The sequence below is a fragment of the Halyomorpha halys genome, unplaced genomic scaffold (assembly GCF_000696795.3).
Source record: "Halyomorpha halys isolate HHAL.00 unplaced genomic scaffold, Hhal_1.1 Scaffold1023.1, whole genome shotgun sequence".
In the NCBI taxonomy this organism is placed as follows: Eukaryota; Metazoa; Arthropoda; class Insecta; order Hemiptera; family Pentatomidae; genus Halyomorpha; species Halyomorpha halys.
In genome coordinates, this window is record NW_027110911.1 from 603,971 (window position 1) to 615,662 (window position 11,692).

An 11,692-nucleotide genomic window follows, 5' to 3' on the forward strand; every position below is an offset into this window, starting at 1 on the left:
TTTGTCTTTATATATAATCTTTTCACTTTCTTGATACTGGTTATTATTGTTTGAATAATTTGTTACAAATATTGTTATGATAGCAATGTGCAATAGTGTTAAATTGATTATAGTTAAAAGTTGTAATTTTAATGAAAAAGTGGCAAAATAGGCTAATTTTAACTGAAACTAGTGACCTGGGTAGAATAGCCTGCAAAAAGGTTTTTAAATAATTTATGTGAGTGTAAATTGTTATTTAAGATCGTCCTTGAAGATGTCCGAATTGGCCGAAACGTTGGACTTGTGAGGAAATAAAGAATGTTTTGAGACTTTAATTTGGATACAATGGATTTTATTTAAGCAATGAATTTTGTCTTTTGTTAGTGATCAAGTTAAAACTTTATTATATACTTGATATATTATTATTGCAATCAAGTATCTCTGGGTACCAATTAGTATGCTGTGTTCTGCATCAACTTATATTTTGGCATAATCCTTTGATAAATACAATTTTACTATTTCGTACTCTTAAGTGATCCAACAAGATTTTGTATAAAAATACAGTTTCAGAGATATTTTGTAGCTATTAAATTAATTTATGACTGTCCATATAATCAGATATTTGTAACTTTTCAGTTAATTTTTCACTGAAGAGATTTAGGTACAAAACCTTTTCTCCTACAAGGAAGAACCCTTAATTGTAATTTTTCTAAAGTTATTGGAAATGTACTTAGCTCTACGGTGAATTACGCCATTGAATTAACAATCTACACATACTGTACATCAAAATTTTAATTTAAAGATTTTTCTCAATGTTTAAATGGCGCAACATATACCGCCCGCCTAAAATTTGTTAAAAATTTTAAATTGACACTGAGGAGGTTAAGGAGAACTAGTTTAATCTCTGGTTTTCAACTATGCAGGTACGGTTAGCAATAAGTGGTGCTTCACTAGTTCCGACGGTTGAAGTCCTTTAGCAGCAGAGTACTGTCCTGCAGTTTGCAATATCCAGGATTGGATGACGTGGTGAGCCACCAATGCATTGAATAAGGTATCCTTACAGGTACAGGCGAACCTCTAAAGATAAACGAGCTTTCAGTTCCAGTCCGGTTATGACTTTGTGGCAGGATTTCAATAAGCTTCATAGTAAAAGAGCACACCATTCCGCCCGCTTAAAATTTTAAAGTTATCTAGTATCAGAGAAATTAGGTATTTGATACCATAGAGAATGCTGGCCAGAGAAAACCACTCAAATCATAGAAGTGCTAAGGATAAGAGGAGGTATGAAGAGGATATGTGAACAACTGAAGATTGACTCAAGTAGTTGGAATGACGACAGAAGATGGATTAATTTTATGAGATGTACGGTACCATAGCAAAGTAATTTTGTTGTGGGACATCTGAGACGAAAATATGATGAAAGAAAATAAACAGACCTTTTGAGATGATACACAAGAATATTATGGGGAACTTTATTCCAATGAACATTGCAACCTTTGCATAACCACTTAGGAAAATTATCGGCTTCCTACGTTCCCCTGGTTATGATGACCGAGTTGGGTGGTTGCAATGCTGATGAGCATTGTGTTTGTCACTTAACCGAAGGAAATATATGAGTTTTTCAGCTGCAGGTCCTCTTCGAGAGTTATGTAGCGAACAGGATAAGACGGTAATTCATTGAGTACCTCTTGGAGGTAAGGTACGGTTTTTTAGTTTTCCTATTTAAATTAGTTCCTTCAAACAAATAATATTTGAATTCACGGGAATATGATGAGATTAAGAAATTAGATCTATGGATATTTGTACGAAGAGGCAAAGTGGTAATAAGAAGATAATTAGCTAAAGACCTCTTGGAAGGAGACCCTATATAAGATGGTAACCATTGCGAGTCATTTAGTATAAAGGTAACTTCCAACGAAATGTCGTTATATTTATTAATATCAGATGAAGTTGGGTGATCTGATCTCAAGGGATCAAGGTCATGGAGCTTGGTGGGACAAGAGAACTGCCTGGAGACCTCACAGAAGAGGGTAAGTGCTGTGGATGATTTTGTATAAAGGAAACATCCAGCGAAATGTCATTGGTTTCATCAGGGTCTAACGGAGTAGACTGATTATATTTTAGGATTTCAGGTTGAGGCAGGCGGGTAGGTTCAGGTTGACCACAGATTGGAGACCTTTTGGAGGTGCACCACAATTGTGAGTGAAATAGAGGAAAATTATTTACCAGCGAAATGTCGCTAGCATAACTAGAATCTGACACAGCTGGGTGTTTAGATTCTGGAGTTTGGTCTTGGACGAAAATATTTTCTAATGAAATGTTGTTAGATCTATTAGGATCAGATGTAGCGGAACGATCTGAACTTAGTGATTCAGGCTCTTGGAGCCCAGTAGAACCATGAGGACTGCTAGGAGACCCCAAAGAAGAGGGTAACTGTTGTGGGTGAGTTTGTATGGAGGTAACTTCCAATGAAATGTCAGTAAGTGGCTCTGACACAGCTGAACGGACAGAATGTTTTTTGTGTTGTACCACTAACGAACTTATAAATTTACTACAATGACCCAGGGAACTAGAGTGGCATGTAGAATTGGAATAGGGAAGTGTGCCTGCGACTCCTTTAGAATTATAGGTTGGCTGAAGTGATCCTTCTACTGTACCTAAATTATAACGATTGTTATTGAGGACTCCCTTAAAGCTTGGACACTTTGTAATTCTGCTATTGTTGATGGAATGAGGACTAGTATGGGTCTTGGCTGTCATTGGCGAGGGAAGATTGACTTTTGATACCGAGTGAAGATAATTGATATGAGCCTTAAGGCTGCAGAAACAAGAGGACCCACAGGAGTGGGGTTCATGTAATGTTCATAGATGGTAAGACCTTCATAATAATATTCCTGCACGGATTTAAAGAGGGAAAGATCTTCTTTAGTTGGAAAAAGGTATGAAATATTTGAGTGGGAGCAAAGTTCTTTAAGGGCATCGTAGGCCTCACAGAAGGAAGTGTAACAAGGTTTCAGTTCTAAGTACATACCTTTAAATAAGAATGATTTTTCAGGGTCCTTAGCAATACCTCGCCCTTGAGAAGTACATGTTTTAATCTGGGATAAATAGAAATTTAATTTCTCTTTAAGTTTTTCAAATTGAATTTTGATATCCCCTGGTATGTCCATTTTTATTTTAGAGGTGAATAATATGAATAAAAAGGAAACCGGAAGAGAATAAGTGAAGAAAAAAGACGAGAAAAACAAAATTAATTAATGACGGAATGGAGCACCTTACAAATTTTTTTTTTCTTTACAAAATAATTTAATAAAAGATGAAATAAAAGTTACGATAACAAAATTCATCAACCGGAGGACCATGAGAAAAAAAATTAATAAGAAAAATATCTGGCCCGGATGGGACCAAAATGTTACGGTGGGTAACATAAAAAAAATATAAGTTGATGCAGAACACAGCATACTAATTGGTACCCAGAGATACTTGATTGCAATAATAATATACCAAGTATATAATAAAGTTTTAACTTGATCACTAACAAAAGACAAAATTCATTGCTTAAATAAAATCCATTGTATCCAAATTAAAGTCTCAAAACATTCTTTATTTCCTCACAAGTCCAACGTTTCGGCCAATTCGGACATCCTCAAGGACGATCTTAAATAACAATTTACACTCACACAAATTATTTAAAAACCTTTTTGCAGGCTATTCTACCCAGGTCACTAGTTTCAGTTAAAATTAGCCTATTTTGCCACTCTTTCTTTAAAATTACAACTTTTAACTATAATCAATTTAACATTATTGCACATTGCTATCATAACAATATTTGTAACAAATTATTCAAACAATAATAACCAGTCTCAAGAAAGTGAAAAGATTATATATAAAGACAAAAAATTTTTTTTTGTCTGATTTCTTTGTTATCTCTCTTATTTTGTTTTGTCCTCCGGGCCGGATCATCAAAATGTTACGGCGGGTAGGGGTTCAAAAGGAACCTTTACTAGCCTAACCCAAAAAAGTGGTGAAAAGAAAACAATAGCCGAATTTTGTTATTTTTAAATAAGTGAACATAATAAAAGGAACACAAAAAAGGCCCAACATTTAAAATCAAGAATATTACATTATAATTTTAAATATTATTCATAAATTTAATAACTTACTGTATTTTAAACTTCGGAGTGTATTTTCCTCTAGGCACTCGGCTTAGTATTTTTAATCGTTTACTTGTAGCATAGTTTAGAGTTGCATGGGTGATTTCAACTGGCAAGGGTTGCTGTAAATATCCAATCATTACAAATTCAAATTAGAAATTGAAATGAATTAATATAATGTTCACAAACCCTTGACTAAATAAATTAGAAAACTGCTCCATACTTGACAATCTAGCATATATTGTTTTAAAACATTAATGTATGTATTATATTTTAAAATATGTTGTTTCCATTCATGGTTAAGAATATAATTATATACGAATAATTCATCAATTGAATTATGTATTTTAAAATATTTATAGTTATTTTTAGCCCTGAAGAAGGCTAGAAACTCTAGCCGAAACGTTGGCACATTAAAAATAGGTTAATCGAACTTATTTGTGTTTTTCATTGACCGCACTCCCAACCATCTTCTCCTCGTTATTCTAAGTGTATTTATAGTTACCTATATATAGCTATTATAATATTGTTTTTAATGTATAAGAATAAATACTTTGTTTCTGTTCTTTAAGATAATCAAAAATATACTGATCTTCATTTCCAAGAATTGCTGCAATTTTTTTATTATGTTATTTACCAAAATAAAGAGGATAAATTAATAAATATTGTATTATACAGTTATAGTATTTTTTGTAACTGACTTGTCCTTTTGTTTTTCACATAAAAGTCATATGTTACCAGTAAATAATTTGAACTGGGTCATTACCTCATCAAATAGATAGAGCAATAACAAAAATTTAATGTGAATGAAACTGAGGAACTTAGTATTCAAATAAGGTAATAATAGTTAGAACCAATTTTAGTTAATAAATTAGTGAGCCTATTTATAAGATCATTTGTATTCTTTTATGTCCTCATTCTGCAGAGGTATGGGTAATGGATCCAATAAAATATGTCAAACATTATTATTAATTACAATTTCAATCACAAAAATTAGACAAGATAATTTGTAAATCATTGGATATATTGAATTTTAATAAATAACAGATTTTCAGTTGAACCCAAAGGTGCAATATTGAAACAATACAATATTTATTGAAACAGCACCCTTCTGAAACTTGCACCGCCAAATGAGACACAGTTCAGTACACTCTGGAGATCCATAACATAGCCTTTATCTGGTCCTCTTTAGCCTCTGTACCGTAAGAAGTAAGAGATATTTAGGCACAATGCAAGATAGATTTACCTCAGAATACCCAAAATCATATTGTTGTAGATTGTCAATATATTTAAGGCCCCAGAAGGCACCTCACATCCAAATAAGACCATTTAAGGTTAAATCCACCTTATTTCCCAGGAAGTCAAAATGAGGGGTCATGTTAAATTATCTTCCTAACCTTATTTAAGGTTCATCTCTTAGAGAAATAGATAAGACAGATAGTCGTATTTGTATTCCTTCAATACTGAGATTTATAGGGTGCACACACTATACCTCTTCCACCCATATGGAACCAACCAACATTTTTGTGAAATTGAAATACATAAGCTCTGCCAATAATTTTTCAAGAATTTTTATTTCACAAGATGAACCAATGTCACAGCATTTCTCTATATCATTATTAGACACAGATAGAGCTTATACTTATACTTGGGGTTTTGTAATCAAAAGAACAATTACCATATATAGGCTATATTGGTAATTTATTCCTTTATAACGTTTAATTTTTATATTATAATGCAGTGTATAATTTTTGATAAATTTAAAAATCATTTGTATCTATGAAGACAACGGGAAAAATAGGCAATATCAAATTTTTTCAAAATTGAGTCATTGTTGGGTAAAATAGAAGATGAAAATAATCTCTATGAGGTCAAAAAAGCAAAAAGAATAGTTCTGAATTTATTAAAATTGAGTTAAAGAAATATCTGCAAGGGGGAATAAAAAACCATAAGGAAATTAATAATAATATTTGTGGAATAACTCACTCATTAAGATACAAAACTTAATTTTTTTGGAGCTATCAAACTTTGAATTTTATTCTTGCATTTAAGTTATTAGGAAAACATTTCATTCTCCCCTCTCCCATAGTTCTCCCCTCCCATTAATCTTTGTAATCTATATTTATATAATAGTAGTTGATAATTTTTTCCCGAAAATGTTATCGAAAATAATGTTGATCCCTTAGTCAAAAAATAGATTCATCAAATGGAGAAGATTCAAAATTCTGATTTTCAAAATAATAACTAATGGGTATCTTTTTTAAAAGAGAGAAATTTTGATTAATTGTTGTTTTTTTGATTAATTATTGTTTTTCAATTAACATTGTAAAGTGTTTTAAAGTCTCCAGAATATCTAATTTAGAAATTAAAAAAATAGCAAGTTCTGAGAAAAACAAAACAAAATAAATTGTTTTTATATTGAATCAACCTTGTTCTCAATGAACTTATGCAATAGAAAATGAGAGTGGATGATGGTGCTATGCAATATATTTGTTTGAGGAATATTTTAATGACGTAACCTTGATTTATACTTAGTATGACCTTGTTTAATTTTTCTATGCGTTAAATTGCAGTAGTTTTCAAAAGTTGAAAATTGAGTTTTTTTAGTTTATAAGAGCTATAAATAAACATTAAGTTCAATTTTCTCTTCAGATTTATTTGTTTGTAATATTATATTTGTAACACCTATTATTCTATATAATCTATTATTTAGTATAATAGTAGTGAAACATTTGTGTTACATAAAAATTTGGATCTGGCCAGGGAGCTAGTCTTCTTGGCAATGGCTTCGACAACATTTCTGTGTGCATAGCCCTCGTCATCAGAGTCCATGCTTGATTGAAAGCTGGAGATCCATCATAATCGCGGGCTTTTATAATTGGCATTTTGTGAATCTAATGAAGAATATGATTGATTTATTTTAAAGACCAATATATTTTGTTTTTATCATCATTATTTTCTAATCTAATAACATTATGTATTCAATATGTTATTGTAGCTCCAGCTTTTTCAGGTGATGGATCAATAAATACTTATTTAATACTTTTTTAATTGCTTACATAATAGCTAAGCTTGTGTATGTTAGTGTCATTAATAGTTGTCATGACAACCTCATAACCAAGGAAACAGGTTAGTAATATCAACTTTATCAGGTTAACTTTAGAAAACATCTGTGAAATGGGATAGACCAAGAAATTATAGTAAAATCTAATGGTAAAAAAAAAATTAATAATAAATTTAGCGGTAAGGCTATTTTGTTTTTAGGAGGATGATAACATTAAAATTTTGGTTTATATGTGTATTGTCATTATGTTTATGCAGCTATTGTTTACCACAATCTGTTACCCATTTTTTTCTACAGAAACAAACTATTAAGTATTAAATTTTAATTCATGACATATCCATGGGATAGGCCTTCCTATTAATATTCATATAAATTGGCATATTTTAATAATAATGCAAAATTAATTTTTTATTCTTCTTTTACTATTTCCTTAGTGCTGTTAGACGTGGAATAGCTTCAGCCTATTCCTTATGTGCCTCTATGTCCAGGACCATTGTTGGGAGTTGATCTAATGAGCTCCTTTTCCAAGCCTGACTATGTAGTCATTGTAGGTAAGCCTTGGCCTCCTAACTGGACGTTTTCCTATGAGCCTTGTTCTGATTGTCTCTCATCCTACACAACATGGCCATACAAAGGCATTCCTCAGGACTTCAACATCAGAACACACTGCTAATTTGGCTTGGATAATGTTATTTTTTACACAGTCCCTTTTGGTTTTTCCTGGCTCATTTCTTAAGAATCACAGTTCAGCTACAGTAATTTGGATTGCATGTTTCTTAAGAATTATTCAACTTTATGATTCGTAAATAATAGGTAAAATTTTTGTGAATAATAGGTAAAAATTTTGACTTAAAGGTATAACTCTTCCCTTTTGTCTATGAGTGCTGAAGATATTTGGAAGGATGCATCATTTGTTTTTCTTATTAGGCTCAATATCCCATGGTCTATTCATCCATCTCTACTAATGACAGAACCTAAATAATCACAATTTTCCACTATTTCAGGGTTCTGTCAAAAGTAATTAATATCAAATTGTTGGTATGACCTTCCAATATGCATGATTTTGCCCTTGTAAGGACTGATAATCAATTATTTCCTTTTTAATTGTTTATACCATTCATTTACTGCTTCTTGTAGATGTTTAGGCCCATCTGCATAAATGAAACTTTGGACTAGCGTTGGGAGCATATTCCAGTATCCTACAGTTGCACTAAGAATTCTTCTTTTGCATATTTTTCATACCAGGTCAGCAGGACCAGTAGGGACAATCACCCTTCTTCACTCTTGCAGAATCTAAAGGGTGCATATCTAGCACCATTGAGACAAATTATACCTTTTGGTTCTTGATATACCGATTCAACAGTACATACCAGATTAGGTGGAATGTTCCCCTCTTCTAAGGTATTATAGAATTTGTGGTGTGGAAGTGAGTCAAATGCAACTCTTAAATCAAGAAAATCAAGGTATATGTTACTTCCTTGATCCTATGCCTTTTCTGTCACTATCCTTAGCAAGAACAAATGATCTTGTGTTTATCTACCAGGATGAAAAGCTGCCTCTTCTTCCTCTGCATCACTTTCGACATAGTTTCTTAGCCTTTGTTCCAATATTTGAGTATATAGTTTATATACTCAATAGAATAGGGTAATAGGTTAGTACTTTTTTGCACATTGTTTGATATCCCTTCTTATAGATGGGAAAATAATATTTTGCTCCCACTCCTCCGGTATTCTCTTTTCATTCCATATTTCCTGGAATAGCGTCTAGAGAATCTTTTTCAATTCTTCCTCTCTAAGACTAATAAATTCTGGGTTAATACTATCTGGACACCTAGCTTTTCCGAGTTTCAAGCTGTCAACTGCCATCTCTATTTTATCCTCTTGGTGCAGTTATCCATATCCTTTGGTTGACCAATATTCCTTGCAAATGTTCTATCCAAGTTCACATTGCCCTCATGACAATTGTGAATTCCTCTTATGAGTGGTGTCACCAAACATCTAAGATCTCCATTTCATCCACAGTAATTCGCCCAATCGTATTCTTTACATTTCTAACTTGTTTCCCTCTTTTCTCTTTTAGGCTTCTCATTGTTTTCAAGAAACGCTCATTATTTTCATGGGAGTTCCTTTCTAAATTCCTGCCAGGACCTATTTTATGCTTCTTTTATGACACTTTTGCATAAATTGTGCTTTTAAGTGTATTACTGCCAATAAGACTCATTTTTGTTTATTATATACCTCTTTCAGGCATATTTCTTTTTTCACTCTTTGGGCTACCTCTGTGTTCCACCAATTTGTCCTCTTGGTACTTGGAGTAATCTTCTTTTTATCACAAACCTCGGTTGTGGCTTGTAGAATACAATTCTTGACAATTTCCCACAAAATATTCAGGTCCATATGAATCGGCTTATGATGCTTATAATACAACCATCTAAATTAAATTTTTCTTAATCCATACATGGTGTTAGTTCCTGAACGAATTACGCCTTCAGGGACTAAACCTTATAATCAAGGATCATTGTGGATCATTCGGAAGCAAATGACACTAAATACATTAACGGACTTTTATTGTTACATGTTACAATACCAGGAGGGAACATGGAGGTTACCCTAGGTCTCCAAAGAGGAAGTCACAACATTCCTCCCCCCTAAAAAAAAAAATTACATTTCAAACATGATAATAAAAGGAAATGTGCTTAACAGTTATAGTTCATTAGAAAGAGGGACTAAAACGTTTAGGAGGATTTCTGTTCATACGTAGAGGTCTGGCCGAATTGCAGGAAGTTCCTACTGGTGTTTCTGAAAGGTGGATCCTCAGTTGGTGGCCTGGAAGTGTAGAAGTATCAGCTATTGGTAAAAATCCATGAAAAGGAGGAGATTCAGTCGGCTGTGGAGATGCTTCTTCTCTACTTGGTGACTCGCATCTAGACCATTCCTGACTCCTAGCTATTTCCGCATCTTGAATTATTGATTCCCGGCTCATAGATTGGTAGTCTTCCAGGTCGGGGCTAGACATGAGCTCAGTTCCTGGTGACGTTGCTCTATCCCATAACTGGTCGATGTGGCGGGTCCATGACATACCGTCTTCAGTGTCCACTTGATAGGTTTGTGCTCCTAGGACCTCCGTAATTACCGCCTTGGCCCATTTTGGCTTGCAAGCACGGAAGTCCCTTGCCCACACAGGTTGGTCCGTCAAAAAACTAGCTGAACATCGCCCACCCCTGGCTATCCACTCTTCTTGTCTGGCTGAAACCTGCTCGTTAGATGAAGGCAGTAGTAGATCGAAAAGGGTGCGTGCCTTCCTTTTCAAGAGCATGTTCGCAGGTGAGTCTCCAGTAGCGGAATGTTCTGTGTTTCGGTATTGTGATAAGAATTTATTGAGTGAGAGTTGAAGATACTGATTGGATGGGTTTTCCGATATTGCTTTTTTGAGAAAAGTTTTAACTATCTTGACAGCTGATTCTCCTGCCCCATTGGTCTGAGGGTGAAAAGGAGCACCCACCAAGTGTCTAATTGAGTGGGATTTCAAAAAGCTTGTCATTTCATGTCCAGTGAAGCAGCGAGTACCATCAGATGATATTGCGCGGGAAACCCAAACCTTGCGAACATGTCACTTAAAATTTCAATAGCAGTTTGAGCTGTAGTTGATTTAACAATCTTGGGCTCTATCCATTTTGACGTTGAGTCACAAACTACATAAACGGATATTCTGCCATTGATAGGACCCAAGTAATCCATGTGCAACCTTCTCCATGGTACACGTGGATGTGGCCAAGAGTGAAGAACGGATTTGGGTGGAGCTCCACGCATTGTGCATTATATATCGCAGCTCTTGGCCAAGTCTTGAATGTCCTTGTCCATTTTGGGCCACCAAAAGTAATTCCGAGCATAAGCCTTCATCTAGGTGGCTCCCAAATGAGAACTGTGAAGCTCTTTGAGGATTGCATGCTGGAACTTAGCTGGGATAATTACTCTATATCCCCACATTAGGCAGCCTTGTTCTACAGCCTTGAGTTCATTCTCGCGATAGATGAAAGGTCTCAACGATTCATCAGTTGGGAGCTTCATTCCCGTACGAACCATGTTGAGTACTTTCGACAAAACAGGGTCGATCCTTGTTTGACGTCTGATAAGCCTTGCGTTTAGCCGGTAAGGGCAATTTTCTTGGACAAAGTGAAGGTGAGATATTTCGTCAAACCCTTCATTTTCCGATTCTTGTGTGCATCTGTTCTCAGTCCTGGAGAGAAAGTCTGCACAGTTCTCTTCTGATCTAACACATTTGACAGTGTAGTTGAAGGCTGACAGGAAATATGCCCATCGTTGCAGCCTGTTTGCAGCATAAATTGGTACACCCTTACGCTCTCCAAAGATGTGTCCAAAGATCCAAAGATGACCAGGAGTCGATGGTCGGTAACCAATTCAAAGGATTATGCATAAAGATAGTCTTTAAACCTAGTGACTCCATAGATTATTGCAAAAGCCTCACGCTCTATCTG

General features: G+C 34.3%; 1 protein-coding gene across 1 annotated transcript in view; it reads right to left on the reverse strand.

Moving 5' to 3' along the window:
• LOC106687901 (sperm microtubule associated protein 2-like) overlaps positions 1–11,692 on the reverse strand; it is a 22,616-nt gene that overhangs the window by 7,277 nt on the left and 3,647 nt on the right. Inside the window, exons 2-3 of the mRNA XM_014432065.2 lie at positions 6,875–7,027; positions 4,143–4,255 (exon numbers count right to left, since the gene is read on the reverse strand). Coding sequence (XP_014287551.1) covers positions 4,143–4,255; positions 6,875–7,018 — 257 coding nt within the window. The 5' untranslated portion in view covers positions 7,019–7,027. The remainder of the gene's footprint in view (positions 1–4,142; positions 4,256–6,874; positions 7,028–11,692) is intronic.